This window comes from Elgaria multicarinata, chromosome 1 (assembly GCF_023053635.1).
Source record: "Elgaria multicarinata webbii isolate HBS135686 ecotype San Diego chromosome 1, rElgMul1.1.pri, whole genome shotgun sequence".
NCBI lineage: Eukaryota > Metazoa > Chordata > Lepidosauria > Squamata > Anguidae > Elgaria > Elgaria multicarinata.
The window spans coordinates 81,008,164-81,030,245 of NC_086171.1; the positions used below are offsets into that span (position 1 = coordinate 81,008,164).

Below are 22,082 nucleotides of genomic sequence, written 5' to 3' on the forward strand. Positions count from 1 at the left end.
TGTGTGTTTGTTTGTATTTTATGCTTTTTATGGTTTTAAATTTTGTATATTTGTTTTTAATGTTCACTGTTTTTAACTTTTGTAAATCGTCCAGAGAGCTTCAGCTATGGGGCGGTATATAAATGTAATAAATCATCATCAAGCCTACTTCGCAACTTTTAAAAGCATGTAACATACTAAATGTTATAGCAGCAACAACAACTAATACTCAGAAGACTACAGTAACCCCTGTGGACGTTTATATGGGAGAAGATAGGAGGCTGCAACTTACGAGATCTGTGCTGTACTTTTAAATTCCCTGATGAAGTGGGGAACAAGACAGATACAGCTTCTCCCACCTGATCCTCCCATGATCTCTTCAGAGGCCACCCCTTCCCCGGCCTGCTGTTCAGCAGACCTTTATTCCATATTGTTAAAGCAGGTGGGCAGACAAAAAGTGCCATGGTAGGAAGAGGTAGGAGAAAGCAGTGGTTATTTTGTCTTCTGCTGCGATGGGGAATTAAAATGCATAAGCACCACCTGGCAGACCTAGAAGATCAGAATTTAAGACGCATTTAAGTTTAAACTGATAGTAGCAGTGGCACTGCAATATATTGGTTTGACAAAGACACATAGGCCAGTCACACTCCAGAAGAATTTGTAATAGGGTTCTTTGTGATCTAGTCGCCTGTATACTAGGCTGCCCAGATGTGAAAGAAATAGGGCTCTATACATTTACTAGTTGCACAGAAGAGGGAAGTTTAGCAGATGCAACTTGTCATGCATAGGTGGGATCACATGCACATGCTGAAATTCCTTCTTCAATAGGAGCCCCAATTTTCTTTGTGTCAGATAACTCCATCAGGTACCATTGATTCTAAAATGATCAGGCCAATGAAATGTAGCCTAACAGCCTTCTCCGACATCTTGCTTTTTTTCAAAATCAATTCATGTTTTCCTGAAGCCCAAGGTTGCAACTGCTCCCCCATTCTCTCTAGGATTAGTTTGGAATCTGCACCATTTATTTTTGTACTTTTCTGAATTCAATGTTGGTCACTTAAAACGCTACACGAATTGGCTTTTAACTGTGGTCCACCAGGCACTTTTCTATGTAACTACGTGTAAAGTATTATCTAGCTGTGATCATTACCCACTCACTCAGAACTAATGAAGAACATGCATTGGCCTTTAAACTTGCATGACCTTTTCTTTGGAAGAAGATAAATGTTATAAACTCAATTATAAATTGTGAAAATCTCACATGTATAACTACACTTCTCTGTAGTTATTTTCCCATTTTCTTCCTCCAACTGTCTGGTACACTTCTTTAAATCTGGAAATCAGTTGGGATGCAATCCTATGCATATTTAGACACAAAGTCCTACAACATAGCTGGCTGGGGCATGATGGGAGTTGTAGGAAATCTTCTCTGTCTAAACATGCATAGGATTGCACCCTTAGTTGTCAACCGGTGTACAATTTAGATATGGATTAGATGTTTAAATAGATTGAACAGAATTGTCTAATAGTAAGTTGTAATGAACAGATCCACTACTAAAATAATACATCAGTCTTGTTTACTTTCCTCCCATTATAAATGTTAGAATGAACAGCTGTTTGTACCTGGCTTATTTTAAGCGTTTCCACTATGGTCAATGGAATGAACTAAAAAAGAAAACCTGATTTGACTCAGTCCTGTTTTCTTGGGGCTTGATCCTGTTGGAGGGGAGTGAGGCACAGTAAGGTCTTCAGGTCAAGAGATCTGTACCCATGGATGGTGGATCTCCAGCTCTTCCCACAAATATGCATTTCTTCACACTAGCCTGACAACAGACCATAGAGCAAGTACATTTGCCAATTCTGTGCAGTGGATTTGTGTATTGCCAAAACCCAGGTGGTAATTACTCTGAATTAATCTGAGCTCACAATCACCAATGCTCCTTAAAAATCCACACTCTACCCACTGATCTGGACTGAAAGATTGGAGGGAAAAGCCATACTCATACATCACTCTTGAACTATCCAGATGGAAGAGTTGAAAGTGGCGACTACAGGATGTTGGGATAGTTGCGACACACCTGTATTCAGAGGTGAATGCTCTCCAAGGGCTGATTCACACATTATGTGGCTGTAAGCCTGTGTACATATGGGCACATGTATGTGGACATGTGGCAGCAGGGAGCCATAGCCAACCCCAGCTGAACCTGTATTCGCCATGTGTGCTCATTATGTTTTTACACACAGACATATACATGTAAAAATGTAATGCATTAAACAACTCTTAAGTTACATAGTAAAATTGCATTTTAACCCTGTATATTTTGGTTTGTGCTTATTCACTCAGCCCCTCCCTGCCTCACTTTAGAGATCTGGCATTTATGGACAGGGACTAAGAGACATGGGCAGCATGAAGAGGCCCACCCACTTACGCAAACAACAGGACCTGACTTGCACCAGATACTGACATGAAGTGAAGTTGAACAACCAGAATTGAATCAAACTAGAAGGTCCTGTGCCAATTACCACATTAAGACTGCAATTCTGTGTGCACTTACTTTGGACTAAACATGCATAGGACCAGGCTATAAGACATACAAACAGATGTCTTTCTCTGCTGTAGGCAAGATGCCGGAAAAATTGGTTTTTTGTCTCAATTCTGTAGCTGCCAGGCTGGTCATGCCTAAGTGGTAATGTTGGGGAGGTGGAGGAGCGAGGAGGACACACTTCCCTCATACCCAGCAACTGTGGCCAAACAAAGAGCCAACCAGCCAGTTGGTTGAAAGCTTTGTATTCCCTCTCCTTACACAGTAACTGCTGGGATACTGCTGTTTCCCCCACCTGACACTAACTGTTCCAAAGGGAAAACCAGGCAAGGATATATTTCTTCTTGCTGAAGGAAAGCAAAAGCAGGGGGAGAAAAGCATCCAATGAAGTGAAAAGAAGGGAGAAACGAATTCTCAGGATGCTGAACTTTTTTATTGTAGGCTGTAAAGCCCGACGTGTTTCGGCCTGTACCTTTTCAAGGCCTTCTTCAGGGGGTCGTAGGAAGATGTCTGCAAAGATCTTATCAACAGAATGTCTTTCTCTGATTGTTAAACGCGTTGGGCTTTACAACCTACAATAAAAAGTTCAGCATCCTGAGAATTCGTTTCTCCCTTCTTTTCACTCTTGCTGAATGACACAGCTGGGTCACTGCACAACTGCTAGCAGCCCCCCCGCTCTCTCTCTAAGTTTAGAGAGAGAAACCCAACGTCACTTTTTAACCCAAAGATGTTTTCCTGTTTCTTCAAAACAAACTGAAATTTCAACCAGAAAATAAAATACATAAAATTCCCAATCTCATGAAAGAACTTTGTAGAACAGCCACGGCCACCAGAGAAAAGACCAATAGACTTTGAAAAAGTCTTGTTGTGTGTATGTGACTGTCCGATCAGAAGCTGAAATACCATCTGCCTGAAGGAAAGTGAGATATTGTTTTGTTTTAAGTTAGACACCAAATTATTTTTTTTAGGTCTTCCTTAATGTTTGTTCACAGCCAACTGGGCTGCCATTCTCTCACACTAAAAATATTTAATTTTAAATCTCCCCCCACCCCCACCATCACCTTCTAATACACCAGTGACTTAGGTCCAATTTACTGCTTGCTACTGCATTTTCTAGGGAGAATTGGGGAATGGTCTGTTAAAAGACGAAACAGGCCACTCTTTTGTAACGGTTTGGAGTTTCCTCTCCCAGTACATTTTTTTTTTGTTGAGCACCTCCATCTTGATTCTGTGTTCCTCTTCGGCCATCTCACATTCCCTCTCGATCTGCTGGATCTTTGCCACGTGGACTTCATTCATCTGGATCAGCTGCAGCTGCAAGATAGACATTTGCTGATGGTGTTCTTCCTCGTGCATCTTTTTCAGATCGCTCTCTTGGGCAGCCTTACTTCTGAAGTTTTTATTGCCAGTTATTCTGACTGCCGAACAGGAGGGCTCAGATTGTGAGGTACCTTCGCATACCTGGAAATGTACGAGTTCTTTATCTTCATCACAGAGTTCTCTATTTATAACAGTGAAAGGTTCTGGGGAAATAAAAGAAAACAGCCAACATTTATGCAAAGTGATTTTCAATTCCCACCCAACCCAAAGCCAGTGTGGTGTACTAGACAGGTTGATGGACATGTGCCTACAAAACCGGGATTCCCAACTTCACCCAGCTATATGAAGCTTACTGAATGCCCTTGAAAAAGTCATGATTTCTCACTTACCCACCTAACAGGGTGGTTATTGTGAGAACAAAAAGGGCATCACCTTGACGTGCTTGCAAGAAGGGTGGGATATCAATGTGCTATTTTTTCCTTAAAGAATGGTAGTGAACTACAACACAACTAAAAGTATGCCATGTGCCACTGAAATACATTCAGCATACTACTAGATGGCATCATGGGCCACTCTGTGCTAGCATAAAACTAAAACTATCATCATAGGCTGGAGGCAGAAGCTAGGGTTGTCCTTTTTTTCAAGGGCTGAAGGCAGTTTGAAATTGGGATTGTTGCTCAAGGTGTGCACATGCACCTCACTTTTACCTCTAGCACATAGGCTTGGTAAACTTGGCATCATTTCAGAAACCTGCAAAGCTTGTTTGGCCAGAGGCGACCAGGGGCAAAAAAGAAAGAAAGATGTGTACGTGCCTGCATCTGCTAGAGGAAGTAAAGCTTCTCTCAAACCACTGTCAACTCTTAAAATTATATTGTCTGCCCTCAGTCTTGAAGCTTTCCCTTCAGGCTAGGAAATCTCAGGGGCTGTGCAAGTTTTGGCTGGGTGACACTGTGTTAACTTCTGGAGGCGCTTGGAGCACCTCCAAAACATACCAGGAGGTTAGAGACAATCTCCCATGCCCCTTAGCTGCATGTTCAGGAAGAGGGCTGGAGGCTGTCTGCTTTGCATTGCACTCTTGAGGAACTCCAAACACCCCAGAAGCATGTGGCTGTGAGGGAAAATCTTCGCCCTCCTGAGCACCAAGCTCAAGAGGGGCGGCTAGAGTTCATCAAGTTCACTAGAACGGGAAGATGCTCACCACGGTAAGGTGATTTGTGGACCCCTGAAGTTCTCAACTTTGAAATGTTGACCATCCTTTAAAGTGCTTGGACAAGCCCTAACCCCCCTCCCAGTTTACACAATAACAGTTCATATCCTAGTGCAGGCATGTAGAAACTCTGCCCTGTCCCCCCACCCCGATACAGCCCATAAGCTTGTCCTGGCCCATTTCCACACCCAGTCTCCTGTCCCCAATCCCAAGCCCCCACCCTTCTGCCCGCCAAACCAAAATTTCTCATTTCCAAACTCCACAGGGATCAGAGATAACACATTTCCCCTGCTTTCAACTCCCACTGCATTTTCATAGGAGGGGTCACTGCTATGAAGGGGAGGTCTAATTCCCCCTACCCAATGAGCACCTCAACATCTCTCAACCCCTGCTACAACCTTTCTTTTAAAAAGCCTCCACTGATGCTAATGGAGGCTTTTAAAACCCCTTATTGTAGATGGGATGGGGGCATTTTCACAAAGGGGGAATGTGTGGTGTGTGTGTGTGTGTGTGTGTGTGTGTGTGTGTGTGTGTGTGTGTGAGAGAGAGAGAGAGAGAGAGAGAGAGAGAGAGAGAGAGAGAGAGAGAGAGAGAGAGAGAGAGAGAGAGAGAGAGAATGAGTCTGGGCAATTATGTGGGTGGGGGAAGCAACACAATGGAGGCCACATGCCAGCATTCAGCCCCCAACATGCATGTCCAGAGTCAATTTGGTCTTTGAGCTGACAAAGGTTCCCAACCCCTTTCCAATTGCAAAAAGTACTCTTTCTACTCAAGGCAAGGAGAAAACTCTAGGGAGCCACCGACTTTTAACACCTGTTCAGAGAAGCTCAGATCATGCCTTCTCACATGTTGTTTCACACATACGTTTTCAAAGTACTAGTTAAAAATGGTTTGAATGACAGGTATGTAACATAAGGTATATAACGTAAGTAACATCACGTGGCTACATTATTGGAGCAAAATGTGGCAGTTGTCCAACCTAAGACTCAGTTTTAACTTCAACTGCAAACTAATAATTCTTTATGGGTTTTGAAGAATTTCTTTGTAAACTCATATATACACATATTTTAAAATATTATATAAACTCACAAATATTTAAAAATCTATACTCCTTTTTATAGCTAGAATGAACTGGAATACATCGATATTTTTCTGCTGGCAGAATTTTCTGCTTCTGTCATCTGATCGGGGTGTGTGCTTCTCCCTCCCCCTTGCAACCCCCCCCACACCCTCAAAAACTGCTCCAGAGGGTTGCAGGAGTCTTAGGAGCAGATTTCGAGCAGGGGTCATGGAGGGCTACAGGAGAAATGAAAGAGTGAGAAAGTTCCGTCATGCAAACAGACTTCTGCTTGCACAACCCTGGATTCTGACAAAGTGGCTTAAAAATAAAATCACTATGAACTGAGCAAACTATCTAAAAAACCAACAGATTAAGAACATGTACACACACGTATGGGGTCAAAAGGCAAGATATATATTATTTAAATTTTAAAAAGATTTCATTCTTTTCTTCATCTTTCTCCTTCTCTTTTTAAAAAAACCTTTAAGGTAGAAAATGCTGCTGCTGCTGCTGCCATAACACCCCTCAGGACAGGGCACAACCCTGTTGTGAGTCACAACTCACTAACCAAAGAACAGTGGATTAGACCATGTTAATTTGCTTATATCAGCTAACTGGTATCATTACAGAGATATCACTGGATAAATAAATCACAACATTTTTATCAGCTTTTGGAATATAAAGTTACAAGAATGGTGCAGCTTGAATACCTTGGCTGGAAGCTTCGGGCTGATATTCAGAATCTTCTTCCGGTGGACTCTGCAAAAAGTACACTTGCTCAGGTACCATGCTGGTGATCTTCTCTTTTCCTAGGATGTGATTACTTATAAGTGGACTAATACACCTTTTTACCTTGTCTCGTCTTTCATGTGCCATTATTTTCTTGGTCCGTGCCTTGATGTTCTCCCAGCATTTCTTTAGCTGCTTGAAGTCTCGGAGGGATACACTTGGTTGAGAATTATACTCATGAGCAAGTGCCTGCCAGGTCCGTTGTTTCAGCGCAATAGTCCTGGCGTCACTTTTCTTACACTCGAGTACATATTTGTACTTCTCAACTAGTGCAAGGAGCACACTTTTCTCTACTTCAGAGAAGTATTTGGCAGGCTTTATCACTTCACTGTTTTGCATTTTCTGTCGATTCTCCAGGGTGCCAAGACAATCTAGGGAAACCAGCAGAGATGGGTTACTTTTGCAAGCATGAATTAGTTTATGCAAACATTGACAGCATGGTTCAGGACAAACTCAAGGCAGCGCAATTTCACCCAATTTATATCTCACCGCCACAAGATGTTGTCACGGTCACTAAATTAGATGACTTTAAAAGACAATGCATGTAGGATTAAGATCTATCAATTTCTATTAGCCATCATGCCAGCTAATTGAAGGGTTAGCGTTCAGAGGTAGTGTATCTCAGAATACCAGACACGGAGTACAAACTGCAAGGGATGGCTATCATTTTTCATGCCCTGGATGGGCGTTTGGTCTGATCCACCAAGTCAGTTCTTATTATTTATTTATTTAGAATATTTATATACCGCTCCTCATTGAAAAAATTTCAGAGCGGTGTACAAGGCAAAATGTTAATAAAAACAGAATAAAAACAGTTAAAACAAAATTTTAAAGAAGCAATAACAGCAATCCAAGGCTGCATGTTAGAGAAAGGCTTCATGAAATAAAGATGTTTTCAGGAGGTGCCGAAAGGAGTACAAGGTTGGTTCCTGCCTGACCTCCAGAGGCAGGGAATTCCACAGGAGGAGCGCCACCACGCTGAAGGCTCTTCCCCTGGTGGATTCCAATCGGAGGATGGATCTAGGTGGAACCACCAGGAGCAGGCCCTCGGATGACCTCAGTGACCGGGCAGGTTGGTAAGGGAGAAGGCGCTCTCTCAGGTATCCTGGTCCCAAGTTGTTTAGGGCTTTGTACACAAGTACAAGAACCTTAAACCTGGCCCGGTAGCGACTAGGCAGCAGTGCAGTTCCCTCAGCAGAGGAGTTACATGGTGGAAAGGGGCAGCTCCAGACAACAGCCGAGCTGCAGCATTCTGCACTAGCTCCAGCTTCCGGAGCAGCTTCAAGGGCAGCCCCACATAGAGCGGGTTGCAGTAATCCAATCTTCAGGTTACCAATGCCTGTACCACCGTGGTCAAGCTATCCCTGTCCAGGAGAGGCCATAGTTGGCGAACCAACCGAAGATGGTAAAAGGCACTCCGAGCCGTGGTGGCTACTTGAGCCTCCAACGACAGAAATGGGTCTAAGAGTACCCCCAAACTACGAACCTGTTCTTTCAGAGGCAGAGCAACCCCATCCAGAACAGGCAACGAGCCGGTCTCCTGGACTCGGGAACCACTCACCCACAGGGCTTCCGTCTTGCCAGGATTTAGTCTCAGTTTATTGGCCCTCATCCAGCCCATTACTGAGTCTAGGCACTGGTCCAGGACTTGCACAGCCTCACCTGATTCAGTTGTCACAGGGAGATAGAGCTGCGTGTCATCAGCGTATTGATGGCATTTAGCTCCATATCCCCTAATGACCGCTCCCAACGGCTTCATATAGATGTTAAATAACATTGGGGACAAGTTGGTGCCCTGCGGCACTCCATAGCTCAATTGCCAGGAGACCGAGGACTGTTCACCCAATGCTACTCTCTGAAAACGACCCCGTAGGTAGGACCGGAACCACTGTAAAACAGTGCCTCCGAGGCCCATCCCACAGAGTCGATCCAGGAGGATACCATAGTCAATGGTATCAAAAGCCGCCGAGAGATTGAGCAGGATTAACAGGGTTGCATTCCCCCTGTCCCTCTCTCGATAAAGGTCATCCATCAGAGCGACCAAGGCTGATTCAGTCCCGTAACCAGATCGGAACCCAGACTGGAATGGATCTAGATAATCAGTATCCTCCAAGAGTGCCTGCAGTTGCTCTGCCACAACCCTCTCAAGTACCTTCCCTAAAAAAGGAGTGTTAGCAACTGGGCGGTAGTTGCCTAATACCATCGGGTCCAGGGTGGGCTTCTTCAGGAGTGGTCGCTTTATTACTCAACTTTTACTACTGGATTTTCTAGTTTCAGAAACTGGAGGGATCAACCGTTGTTTGATTATTATTATTTTATCCCAGCAGCCCTTGGGAGAGTTTTAAGTGCAATTTGAAAAAGCCTAACTTGAATGTCTGCAGCATCTTCCCACATTCTATCTTTAATGTCACTAATACAGACTCCATGACTTATTATTATTTATTTATTTATTTATATAGCACCATCAATGTACATGGTGCTGTACAGAGTAAAACAATAAAATAGCAAAACCCTGCTGCATAGGCTTACATTCTAATAAAATCATAATAAAACAATAAGAAGGAGAAGAGAATGCACCAAACAGGCACAGGGTAGAGTAAAACTAACAGTATAAAAGTCAGATCAAAATAAAGTTTTAAAAGCTTTAGAAAAAAGAAAAGTTTTTAGCTGAGCTTTAAAAAATGCGATTGAACTTGTAGCCATCAACCACTTTCCCCCTCCTTTTTATATCTTCCTTCTGTTGTAGATTCATGACAAGTTACAGTCATGGTTACTTAGACACCAGACTTCTAAAACACAGATCCCAGATGCTTAAAGAATGTAGGTGAGTACGGTAAGCCACCACATGATCTATGAACTCAGTCACAGGCCATGGTTGTGTACAATGCCCTGTCTGGTGCTTGAGAACGCCTGTCTTTTTTTTTACGGTCCCTGGTAGGCAGCAAGGACAGGTTTATCGAGACCTTGTGGGCTGCCATACATAACTGATGGCGAGATGAACTGATTTAAATCAAAACCTGTTGTTTATAGGAAAGAAGCTTTTTTACTTAGTGTTTGATACTGGTTCCTGTATTTAATAGAAAGAGCATCACAGATTCAGTTTTAAGGGATTATAAAGGTAGGCTTTACATTAACATGTTTGTGTTAAGTTCTGTTCTTATTTTATACTAGTGAATGGACCTGGCTTCATATAGGATGGAACGGCCCTTAGTTTGATACACTGAAGCCATCAGGCAAAGCTTTACAGCTAGTGCCTGCTCTGTCTGAGTGAAGACACACCTGGTGGCACCCCTAGGCATGGTCCCTGCCATAGTGACTCCTAAAGCTCCCTGAGGGAGAAGCCTGTATATTTCCGTGGGAGCGGATTAACCTACAGCAAGGAGGGGCAGCCGTATAATTGTCCCTTGGACTACTCCCCCTGGGTCTCAAACTGTGTTGACTGCAGAGCTATGCACTGGTTCGGAAGTCTGCCATCAAGTGACTGAAGTCTGTGCTGAGGGCACATTTCAATAATTATAACTGATTAATGCATTTTAAAACACCAAATAACCCCAAGGTGCACACCTACATGGTCCCGATAGTATGCATGCCAAGTTTCAGATGTCTAGGTTTCATGGTCTTGGAGTTATTATAGATTAATGTCAAGTTCAGATTTTGTTGAGCAGGCTTTTTAAATTATTGTTATAAAAAGAAACTTATCATTTAAAAAAAATCAATACTGGCTAATGGCCTGTGTTTAGCTTGCTGAGTCAAAAGGTGTATAAGTCTGTGTGACAAGCTCTTATAAGATCTCATATCAATCACCCAGATCCTATATACAGGTGAACCGAAGGCAAGATATCTCAGCTTTATTTAAGTATTCCTAAACTAGCACAGGATTAGGATGCTAATCAACTAAACTGATGTAAGAATGGAGACAAGAAATATTGTGAAAATGTAGATCTTCTGGTGAATATGTCACCTGTTGAAATAGTCTTATGTTCTTAAATAGCACTGCAAAAGTTCACTAAGAGCACAATCCTATGCATATTTCAACAGAAAAAAACTTCTTCAGCTTCTAACATTCACCAGCCAGGCATGCTTGCTGGGGGATGCTGGGAATTGTAAGACTTTTTCTGTCTAAACATGCATTGGATTGCACTCTAATAAAAACTTGGGAGCACACTATTGGAGTTTCGTCTTCTCTCCAACACAAATACCTTCATAGTACGTCTATATCTATCCAGCACATCCAACTCTAGGCCATATGCATTTGAAAAGCCAGAACAATTAGCTCCAAGACTGACTAGCTTTCAAATACCAAAAGTATTCAAATACTTCTTAACCCAACCTCCTCCCCAAACATAAATTGTGAATAGTTTAGGATGACACAGCCACTGGGAAGTACCAGTCTCTCTCAACTCCTTCAAACTCATACAACAACACCCCTTCATAAACTCCAGGAAAAATTAATCCTAAACTGCATTTCTTCTCCAAATGCAGATTTAGCACCAGAAGCACTTGCCCTGCATAAGTGATGAAAATACACAATACATTTTGAATCTATGCATGTTTACTTGGAAATATGTTATCTCTAACTAAAACATGCACTCTAGATCAAGCTGTAAGTCATGTACTTGGCCATGAAAGTAACCTGTAAACACCATGGAAAAGTCACTGTGTTTCCCTGGGGGATAATTAGAAGTTTTTCTTCCACAATAACAACCCTGAGATGTATGTAGCTCTTCTCAGCCACTTTACAATATAGGGTTTCAGAAAACTCTTAAGACCTTGAAGTGTAGAATACAGTGCAGATAAATGAAACACAAGCGTAAAAATCAGTGGAGTGCCTCTTATATTTGGAGGTAGCAAAGTACCTCCGAATGCTAAAGAACCTATCAGCAAATAATCAAGTCTTTAAGTTTACATCTCACATAAACCTGTGCTGCATATCAATACTGTAGCCTCTGGGCATAAGATTGAAGCGTTGGTTAAGTTCACACATGGCAAAAGATTATCAGCAATAAATGCAGTAAGAGGGTTAACCCTAGTCTAATATGAATGCAACATTGCATATATATATGTTACAAAGGGGTAAAAACTGGGGGAAAAGGCACGGATTTCATTCCTGTATCAGAATTTCATGGACTTTAAAACTAAAGTTACTAAAACAAACATAATGAAATGTGTACTATCAATCTGAATGACAGATATTCATAAACTCTACTACGCCTTTACTCGGAAGTGTCCCACTGTGTTCGGGTGAGGTTTATTCCTACATAAGTGCAAATATAATTGCATCCTAATACCACAATCTGATGCATATCTCCTCAGAAATAAATCCCAATATATTCAATAGGGCTTACTCCTAGTTAAGCGTGTATAGGATTGCACCCTAATTTATCCATGACGAAGTGGTGCCACAAGGGGAGCACAAAACCATCAGCTGTGATCCACTGACCCTTTTTCGTATTCTCCCTCAAACAGTCAAATTACACATTTCCCAACCTGTTACACATCTGGAAGGCATCCCAAACCTTTCCTAAAGCAAATGATCACAGAAGGGGGGGTTAGTTGGGTTTTTTTTTTAAGTGCTTGTCTGAAATCTTCTTTAGAAATAAACACAAACAATACATATTTTGTTTTACCAGGCTTTTTTGTGCATCAAGGCCTTCTCAGGCTTCCTCTTTCCCCGCGATGCTGCCGGTTTTCCTCGTCTGTTTCAGATAAAAGGAAGCACAGCTCCTAGCGTTACAAAGGACGCCCCAGCACCTATTGCCTGCGCACTCGCCACTGCAGATTTACAAATGCAGGCACGTAAACCGTGGTCCAAACAATAGTGAGGAGTGTTCATGTTATCGTTGTTGTTGTTGTTGTTGTTGCCCCCGGGGCCGGGGAGCAAAGAAAGCGACCTCCCTGCGCGTTAGACGCCCAGCAGCCTCAGACTGCAAAGCACAGCAGCAACCCTGGCTCTTAACAAAGCCCCAACCACCATTATCAACCTCGTTTGCTCCTCTCCGTGACTGGGTTGGGAGGCTGGCTCGTCCCTGTTTCCGCCTCCCTCCCTCCCATTGACCACGCCCCTCCTGCTCTTCCCAAACTCAGATGTGGCTCATGGGCAAGAGCACAGAGGTCGGCACCCCATAATTCCGTGCTTGGAACAGCAGGCATCGGCGGGCGCGCCTGCTCCCACTTCCACGCTGTCATTCCTTCGACAAGCCTTTTAGTCAGAGGAATAGAACGCGGCTTGGTTAACGCCATTCCCTCGCTTTCGATGATCCAGACCTGGTTTTCGGTCTAGCAGCGCTGTAGCAGGTCCGACCGTGAGAAGAAGGCGCATCCTGCGCATGCGCGCTACTCGCACTCCGACAGCGGTGGAGTCTGGTGGTGGAGGGCTGCTGCGGCCTGTGAGTTACTCACGAGGGTTAAGCCGGAGAAGGTCGGGGTGGAGGTCGCTCTTCGGTGGAAGCCTGCGGGGATCATCGCTCGGACCAAAAGCCCATCGTGCTCAGACATCTCTAGCCGATGGCCTCTAGATGTTTTGTACTATAGTTCCCATTAGCCCCAGCCAGCATGGCTTGTGGGCTGCATGACGGGAGTTGTAGTCCAAAACATCTGAAAGAGACCAGGTTGGGGAAGGCTGATCTGGGGCAGCACGTTGTTGTTTTTTGCAGCTGTTAGCCAGATGCTTTTGGGAAGCCCACAGTGCCGAACAAGACTGCCTTTGAATATGGAGGCTCTATTTAGCTCTCATGGCTGATGACGCTAGATCTGCTTTTCTCTTTTCCCTGAATTTCTCTACCTAGCTCGTAGCCCTTGTTCAGGGCCGGTGCCAGACTATTTTGCGCCCTAGGCAAGTCAAGCTACTTGCCCCCCCCCCCGCCCCAAATTGCGCGGAAGTCTGAACGTGTGCGGCGAGTGGAGAGCTGGGACTGGCTCACTTCGATTTGGGACCCAGCTGTCAGTAATTCACCGGGACTTACTTCCATGTGAACGCAACCCGCTATGCAGCCTTGTGTCCTGATCCCCTCCTCACATTTACTCGGGGGAATAAGGCTTCCAGGAGGCATAGGCGGATCGGGCCGCACTGGTGCCTCCTGGTGCAATGCTTTCTCGGATGCAAGTCCCGTTGATCCACTCGTGCAGGATCGCCAAGCAGGAGAGTTTGCCTTATGAGGAGTCCACAAGTCCCTAGCTTTCCTGGGGGAAGGGAGAGGGAGTCCCGCCTGCCCGCCTGCCTGGACATCGCGGTCTGTTTGAGAAGAGAAGCGAGGCGACCTGGTGCCCTTTCCTCGGGAGTAAGGCAGAGGCTGGCTTGGGCCAGGGTCGAGCTTGCTTTTTCTTCTTCTGGCGACAGCAGCCTCCCAGCTCTGGGAGGGCGGCTTCTGGGTGGCTAGAGTGGCTCTGGGAGGGCAGCTTCCAGGCAGAAGTCCAAACGTGGAGCCCCCCCACCCCAGTGTCCCTGGCTTCGCTTCGGCTGGGCGGGTGCGGGGTCCAGCTCACAGCCAGCAACACGCATGAGTGCTGCACGGCACCTGGTGCCCCTCTTAGCTTGGCGCTCTAGGCGGCCGCCTGAGTGGCCTCTATGGTAGCACCGGCCCTGCCCTTGTTACATGTTAGGGTAACAAATTCCATTTGAGAATTTTATTTATTTGTTTTTTTGGTAGCATATTCTCCTGTGTGCCCCCCCCCCGGGGTGTATTTGGCTGGTATGTATACATTTTATTTATTTATTTAAAATATTTATATCCTGCCCTATATCACTAAGATCTCAGGGCGGCGTACAGATAAAAACATACAGTATAAAACAATAAATATACACAGTTAAAAACAAATTAAACCATAATCCAAGGTAAAACAATATATAATTTAAAAGCAATAGATACAGTTAAAACAATGTGCCAGTGAGTTTAACCATCAAAGGCTTTGTTAAAAAGCCATGTTTTTACTTGGCGTCGAAATGCAATCAATGTTGGCACCAATCGGGCCTCCAAGGGAAGGGCATTCCACAGTCGGGGTGCCACCACAGAGAAAGCCCTCTCCCTTGTCCCATCATGACGAATATGTTGCATTGGTGAGATGCGGAGAAGGGCTCCTCCAACAGATCTAAGGTCTCGGGCAGGCATATATAAGGAGAGGCGCTCTCTCAAGTATCGAGGTCCCAAGTATCTGAGGCAGTACACCATTTGATGGGGAACATGGGCGGGAGGGTGCTTTTGTGCTCATGTCCCTTGGGAAGCTGGTTGGCTCCTGTGTGAACAGAATGCTGGACTACGTGGTCTCTTGGTCTGATCTAGCTTGGTTCTTATGTTCTTACAACATTATGTGTCTGTAATGGAGTCCTGCTTGTTTTGGGAGGCATTCTGTTCAGCTGTTGGCCTCTTGGGAGCTTAGTTTTCTTCATTGTTGGGTAGTATGAAATTTTTAACTGCTCTGTGTGTGTGTGTGTGTGTGTGTGTGTGTGTGTGTGTGTGTGTGTGTGTTTATGGCTGCTTTGCATATTACATGGAAGATACTTCAGTGTCAGAAGAAGCATATTGCTTCTGTTATGTGTGAGTTATCACACATAACAGGAAGCTATGATTGGCTGTATATAGGTGGTTTATATGGATGGAGGCTCCTTCTGTGTAGGCATTTAGGAATACATGTAGGAACTTTGAAATTGGTCTATATTTGAGTGTGTGTGGAACAACTAAATTTCCTTATATAAAAGCTAGTTCCCAGCATTGTGTCATATCCCACAGTGACTGAGTAGCAAAATCCAGGGCAGGACTATGAGAATAGAGCTTTTCTGTGGCTCCCATCATAATCATAAATGCTGACAGCAAACTCAGGTAATAATAATAATAATAATAATACATTTATTTCTTACCCACCTCTTCCTTTGGATCAAGGTGGGGAACAACATTAGAACAGGAATCAATACATCTTAAAAATTCTTGATTTTACATTGATCTGGATAGGTCTGCCGGAAAAGGCTACTCTTTAAAGCTGCCTTAAAATCACACAGAGTTAATTTTACGAATCTCCTCTGGCAGGCCATTCCACAATCTGGGGGCGACAGAAGAAAAGGTCCTTTGGGAAACTGATGTCAGACTAGTTTTAGCTGACTGAAGTAAGTTCACGAAAGAGGACCTGAGTGTGTGGGGCGGATTATATGGGAGAAGGCGATCCTGCAGGTAACCTGGACCCAGGTACTGAATTATTATGGCTGCATACCCAAAAGGGGGCACTGAGAAACAGGGGAGAGGTGTCATGCTTTGGATTGCAGAAGCTGAAAAATGTTTTAGGGAGAAAAAAATAAGGGGGGGGAGGAGACCCAAAAATAGCCTAAGGAAGACAAAGCATCACCAGGAGCCACAGAATGCAGAGTGTTGCTGAGGTAGGAAGGATGGAAATGGTAAAGAATGGAATCCAGTATCCTAAGGGAAGGCAATGGCTGGCTGCAGGGCTGGCTTCAGGTTTTGGAGAGCCCTTGGGCAAAACAACCTCAATTGCTCTTCTCCCTCAGTGAGTGTACCTTACTTATTTGTTTATGACATTTCAATACTACCTAATAGCTAAACCTCTCTGGGCCATTCAGAACAATTAAAAACAGAATACATAATAACATACAATATAAAATGTAAACGTTTCATACGATAGTTTTAAAGTACAAAAACAAGTGGCAATGCAGTAATTTAAAATACAATCAAAGATTTAAAGAAATTGAGCTAAAAGACAAAAATGCCTGGGAAAATAAAAAGGTCTTCACCTGACGTTGGAAAGAGCATAAGATAGGCACCAGGCGAACCTCTCTGGGAAGCTCATTCCACAACTGGGGTGCCACAGCCCTGAAGGTCCTCTTCTTGGTAGCTACCCAAATCACTTCCTTTGGCAGGGGCTTCTGGAGAAGGAGTGCTGAAGATGACCTTATTTATTTATTTATTTATTTTGTTACATTTATATACCGCCCCACAGCCGAAGCTCTCTGGGCGGTTTGCAACAATTAAAAAATGGTAAGCATTAAAAGTATACAAAATTTAAAAAACATAAAAAACAGTATAAACTGTTTAAACAGTATAAACTGTACTTGCCCAGACCCTATACCTTAGGGTCTGGGCAAGTACATGTGGGAAGAGACAATCCTTCAGATAATCTAGCCTTAAGCTGTTTAGGGCTTTTTATTTTATTTAAGCATTTTTATGCCGCCATTCAGCCAAAGAAGGCTCTCATGGCGGCTTACAAAAGTATTTCTTGACAGATTTGGACTGGTAGTGCAGCTGGAAAGGTGCTGGCATAATACGATCTCATTGGTCAGTCTTTTTAACAATCTCACTGCCCTGTTTTGGACCAGCTGTAGTTTTCAGAACGTTTTTAAAGGCAGCCCCATATATAATGCATTGCAGTAATCCAGATGAGAGGGTATTAGAGCATGGATAACTGTAGCTAGGCTATCTCTGTCCAGATAAGAGTGTAGTTGGTATATTAGCGTGAGCTGATAAAAGGTGTTCCATGCCACAGTAATCCAGATGAGAGGGTATTAGAGCATGGATAACTGTAGCTAGGCTATCTCTGTCCAGATAAGAGTGTAGTTGGTATATTAGCGTAAGCTGATAAAAGGTGTTCCATGCCACCGAGTCCACCTGCGCTTCAGGTGACAGTTCTGGATGCAAGACCACCCCCAAATTATCGACCTGATCCTTTAGGGGAAGTGCAGCCCCCTCCAGAACAGGTTGAACATCACTGAGCCAGGTAGACGAACTACCCTGTAACAATACCTTCATCTTATCTAGATTGTGTCTCAGTTTATTGGCACTCATTCAAACCATTATTGTGCCCAGGCACTGATTTAGAACAGCCACTGTCTCACCTGGATTTGATGAAATACAGCAGGATATTATCCACATATTGGCGACACTCAGCCCACACCTTCAGTTATCGTCCCCCAGTGATTTCATGTAGATGTTGAACAGCATGGGGGATAGAGCCCTGTGGAACCCCAAAGCATAGCTGACAAGGCACAGAGCAGTAATCCCCCAGCACCACCTTCTGGAATCAGCCATCCATGTAGGATTGGAACTACTGCAGCACAGACCTTCAACTCCCAGCTCAGACAACCTTCTCACAGTCATTGGCTGAGTTCGGACGACACGTTAATCAACGGTTGTTTTCCATTTTGTTCCTATCCTCCACTCCACTTTCCCCCCACCCCCGTTGATTAGCGTGTCGTCTGAACTCAGACATTGTCACCCGCTGCTGTTGCTCTTCCTTCTCTCTTTCTCTTCATTGCTACCACTTACTTGAGGGGCAAAGAGCCAGTGAACAAGTAGGCAAAAGCATATACTGCTCCACCTTATCACCGCCATTGCTGTCAGGTCTAGAGTGAGAGAACAAGCAGGTTGCTGAACTGGGGTACTCACACTGCAGCTTCTGTTATAGGTCCACTTGTTGGTTTCAAATCACTTCAGAACATATTATAATGCTGATGATCATATATATTTGGACTGTTACTGTAACATTCAACAAGCAAAAGGATTCTGGTATGACAGGACTCTAAAAGCTTGAGGTAGGAATACCAAATCCTTGTCTATGTTCTACCTATATGTGTTCATAACATGCTGATAGAGAGCCTTAGCAGCATGTATTTGATATATGGACGTACTTTTGAGATGCATATAGTAACTCTCTCTTCAGACAGAACTCGAATATGTTTTGTCAAACTAAAATCTTTCTTCATATATTGTCATAGTTGTCGTATGTGGATAACTTCCCTGTTGAATTCTCCAGGATGGAAACTGAAGACTACAAACCATACAATGCCACCCCTTACTACTGCAATGTAAGCATTGTGTTTTCATTATTATGAGATCTGTGAATGGTTTCTAGGATGTACCTGCATTGTGGTTTCTTCCAAAGGATGCTGGAGAATTCTCCATTAGAGGATTCTTAGGTGGAGATAGAATTACTTTTAAACCAGTTGAAGTCTGTAGAGCAGATGTGTATTTGGAGTGCAACTTCTGTGTTCTACAAGTTGAATAAAAGGGGAAATTATCTTTGCTTGTCTGATATAATGAAAGACATTTATATACCATGTACAGATGCCCAAAGGTGTTCGCTTGTTTGCACATGAAGTGGAGAGTCAATGTATGTGGGGAACTGTGCCTGTATCAGTTGTCTTTGGCTCATATTTTCGTTAATACTTGGGTGATCCTACTGTGATACAGGCAACTTCCAGTCCTACAGTGCAGGAAGTTAAGAGAAAGGGTTAGGTGCTTTAATTTGAGATTTCCTGAGGCATACACTGTGACAAAGAGGTACCAAGCTTCTTCCTATTAAATGTACTCTGTTTCTCCTTGCCGTCAGCCCATACAATTTACAGACAGCAGTGAGAGCATCAATGATATGAGGAGTGGATAGAGTCAGACATATAAAGAAATAGCAGTTTTATAAAAACTTCACCAAACAGATAAAAATCCTCACCCCTTGATGGGAGTACCTGTGCTGTTCTTGACTGTAGAAATGTCAGTGTTCAAATTTAGTTTCTATTTTTCATTATCCCTGGGCATTAGTAGTATATATAATGGAAGTACCATCTCCTACTACTGCTCTCCTAATCTGCTCCCTTTTTCATTCCCAGGAGGCCCCGCCTAAGATGCTGTATGTGGATTACTTCCACATCTTGAAGGGTCTAGTTCCAGCTAATCTCCCTTCAACAGGGAGCGAATCTCCCTTGGACAGGGTTTAGAATCCCTACATAAGAAGAATCCTTCTGCATTGGGTTAAGGGTCCATTGAGTCAGCAGACTTGTTTCCTACAGTGGTTAGCCAGGTACCCTTAGGAAGCCAAAAACTAGGTCATGAATCAGACTTCTCCAGTTGTTTATCACCCAACATCTGGATTTCAGATGTATACTGCCTCTAAATAAGAAGGTATCATGGCTGATTGGTGTTGATAGATCTAGCCTCCATAAGCTTTTTTTTTAACATCTAAACTCATTGACATCAGCTTATCTTATACATTGAGTTCTGTAGGTTACATTGCTGAGTGAAATAATACTTTCATTGGTCCGATTTAAACCTACAGCAGTGTTGTTGACCCTGAGCCACCTTCTCCACACTATTCATAATTTTGTAAACTCTGTCGTTTCCCTAAACCCTTCATCTTTTTTTCCTCAATTAAAAAGCCTCAATCACGTTAGTCTTTCCTTGTAGATGGTGCCTCTGCTCTTTGTAATTTGGGTTGTTGTTTTTCTTTTCTCTTCCTTTCCCAATGCTTTGATGTACTTTTTGAGAGATGGTATATCAGAACTGTATACAGTATTCCAAATGTGGCCATTTTATTTTCAGTCCACCTTCTGTTCTTTCCTAACATCAATTTCCCCTTTTTCACTGCTGCTGCATACTGAGCTCTTATCTCATTGTGACCAAGTCCCTGGGTGAGATCAGCTTTCCTTAGCATGTCATCTCCAAAGGGGTTATATGTTTGATGGTACAAGGGAAAAGATTACTCAAACAGAATACTGTCAGTCTTCCTAACTGACTTAAAACATTGCTCTGGGTTGCCAAGCTCCAATGAAGCATGTGCAGTTTGAATAACCAACAGAGTCCACTTGCCTCTGTATTATTTAAAAATACATTCTATTTTTTACCTATTATATTTATGTGTATTGTCTTTTGCATTATAAAAATATCTCCTTCCTACAGATTTGCAAAATCTATTGTGCATCTCCTGTAAACCTGCAAACCCATTTCCTTGGTTACAAACACAAAGCGGTAAGAACATTTCCATTTGCATCTTAAATTTATGGAAGCGACTCCATTAAGTTACAGATAAAGGATTCCAAGTTGATGAAATACAACTAAGGTTCAAAATGGGTCAAGGAAGCATCTAGGTTCTAAAACTATTTTTTTAAAGTTGCAGACATCACGTCAAGTGTGTGGTGAGCTTGAGAGCAGGTCTTGGGCTTGTGTGTTTCCTCCCTGTCTTTCCCCTCTCTATGGGGAGGAGTGAATGACCATACTTTGAGCTCACCTTAGCTACATTGCTTCTATTGGCTTATCAAAATGCAAAAATGAAGATAAGCATGTGTGATCTGATGTATTAGGACATTTTTTTCAAAAATAAATAAATGCACAAATGTTATACTCTATTAAAACATCTACTAGTGTGTATATAAATATTAGTTATTTGTGGCTTAAAAGGGGGGGACACTTCTTAAAACTTCACTGCCAGTTTCTTCCAACCCCTGATGGTTTGATGAGTTCCCAGCCTTTGTACAGGCTAAAAGCTTGAAATGCTTCCCCTAAGGCTTAGTTACTGGCAATGAGAACTTTAAGCTACAATATGCTGTTTTTTTTTCCTTTGGCCTTACTCACTTTGCCTTGGTCCTGCCCACTACTGGGATATGGCCCTCAGACTGAAAAAGGTTCCTCACCCCTGCAATAGGTTGTTCATCTCAAGCAAGTAGTTTTTTATAAGCCTGTTTTACATAGGGACTTAGGAATTCAGTATTGGCTACTGTCTCTGTTCCTATATAATGGAAGTATAGTAATCTACCTCAATGGGTTATTGGAAAGAATATTACTTTATTTACACTCCATAGACAAAGCTCTCTGGGCAGTTTACAAAAGGTTAAAATATTAAAAAGATATACAAGATATAAAATCAGAAATCAGACCGAATACACAAAGACAAAATATATCTAAAAACAGCCATTGAGCTGTCAGCCAAACCTAAAACATGTCTGGGATCGATTAAAGAATTAATCACATGCTGCTAAATGCCTGGTAAAAGAGAAAAGTCTTGACCTGGCGCCAAAAAGATAACAATGTTGGTGCCAGGAGGGCATCATCAGGGAGATCACTGCTGTCTTCTGAGCCTCCCTTGGAGTAGGCACCCGGAGGAGGACCTTAGATGTTGAGCATAGTGTACGGATAGGTTCATGTCGGGAGAGGTGTTCCGTCAGGTAATGTGGACCTGAGCCGTGTAGGGCTTCATAAGGTTAGAACCAGCACCTTGAATCAAGCCCAGAAACATACGGGCAGCCATTGCAAGCGAGCTAGAATTGGAATAATGTGGCAAGGAAATGTTAGCTATACAGAACTTCAGAGAAGAAGCTAGTTATCTAAATTATGCTTTACTTGCTGCAATTCTGAAAAATGGTATACTGTTTAATTGTGGTTTCTTAGAATTAAGAATTTCTGAACTTATAATTGCAGTAAAT

General features: G+C 43.1%; 2 protein-coding genes across 3 annotated transcripts in view; one reads left to right on the forward strand and one right to left on the reverse strand.

Annotated features, from left to right (window-relative positions):
• Nucleotides 1-436: 436 nt before the first annotated feature.
• Nucleotides 437-12,880, reverse strand: MSANTD3 (Myb/SANT DNA binding domain containing 3). 2 transcript variants are annotated; one of them, XR_010025672.1, is made up of 4 exons: nt 12,526-12,880; nt 6,820-7,269; nt 3,584-4,045; nt 437-3,432 (listed from the first exon to the last, which is right to left on the reverse strand). XR_010025672.1 is itself a non-coding variant. In XM_063130816.1 (3 exons), exons 2-3 carry the CDS (start codon nt 7,235-7,237, stop codon nt 3,636-3,638), a joined length of 828 nt encoding a protein of 275 aa, XP_062986886.1. In that variant the 5' UTR covers nt 7,238-7,269; nt 12,526-12,880; the 3' UTR covers nt 437-3,635. The 2 variants fall into 2 exon arrangements, 1 of the variants encoding a protein (XP_062986886.1); XM_063130816.1 differs by having other exon boundaries at nt 437-4,045.
• Nucleotides 12,881-13,224: 344 nt separating this feature from the next.
• The window catches only part of LOC134397808 (uncharacterized), a 36,729-nt gene continuing 27,871 nt past the window's right edge, over nt 13,225-22,082 (forward strand). The window contains exons 1-3 of the mRNA XM_063124814.1: nt 13,225-13,284; nt 18,609-18,698; nt 20,563-20,631. Of these exons, the coding sequence (XP_062980884.1) occupies nt 13,225-13,284; nt 18,609-18,698; nt 20,563-20,631 (219 nt within the window). The remainder of the gene's footprint in view (nt 13,285-18,608; nt 18,699-20,562; nt 20,632-22,082) is intronic.

Bases quoted from the DNA above. Each gene is read 5' to 3' on its own strand.
- MSANTD3 (XM_063130816.1), bottom strand. From the start codon at position 7,237: ATGCAAAACAGTGAAGTGATAAAGCCTGCCAAATACTTCTCTGAAGTA. The intron at 4,046-6,819 runs GTATTCAAGCTG...TTATTTCCCCAG, and splicing joins GCCCGAAGCTTCCAGCCAAG to AACCTTTCACTGTTATAAAT.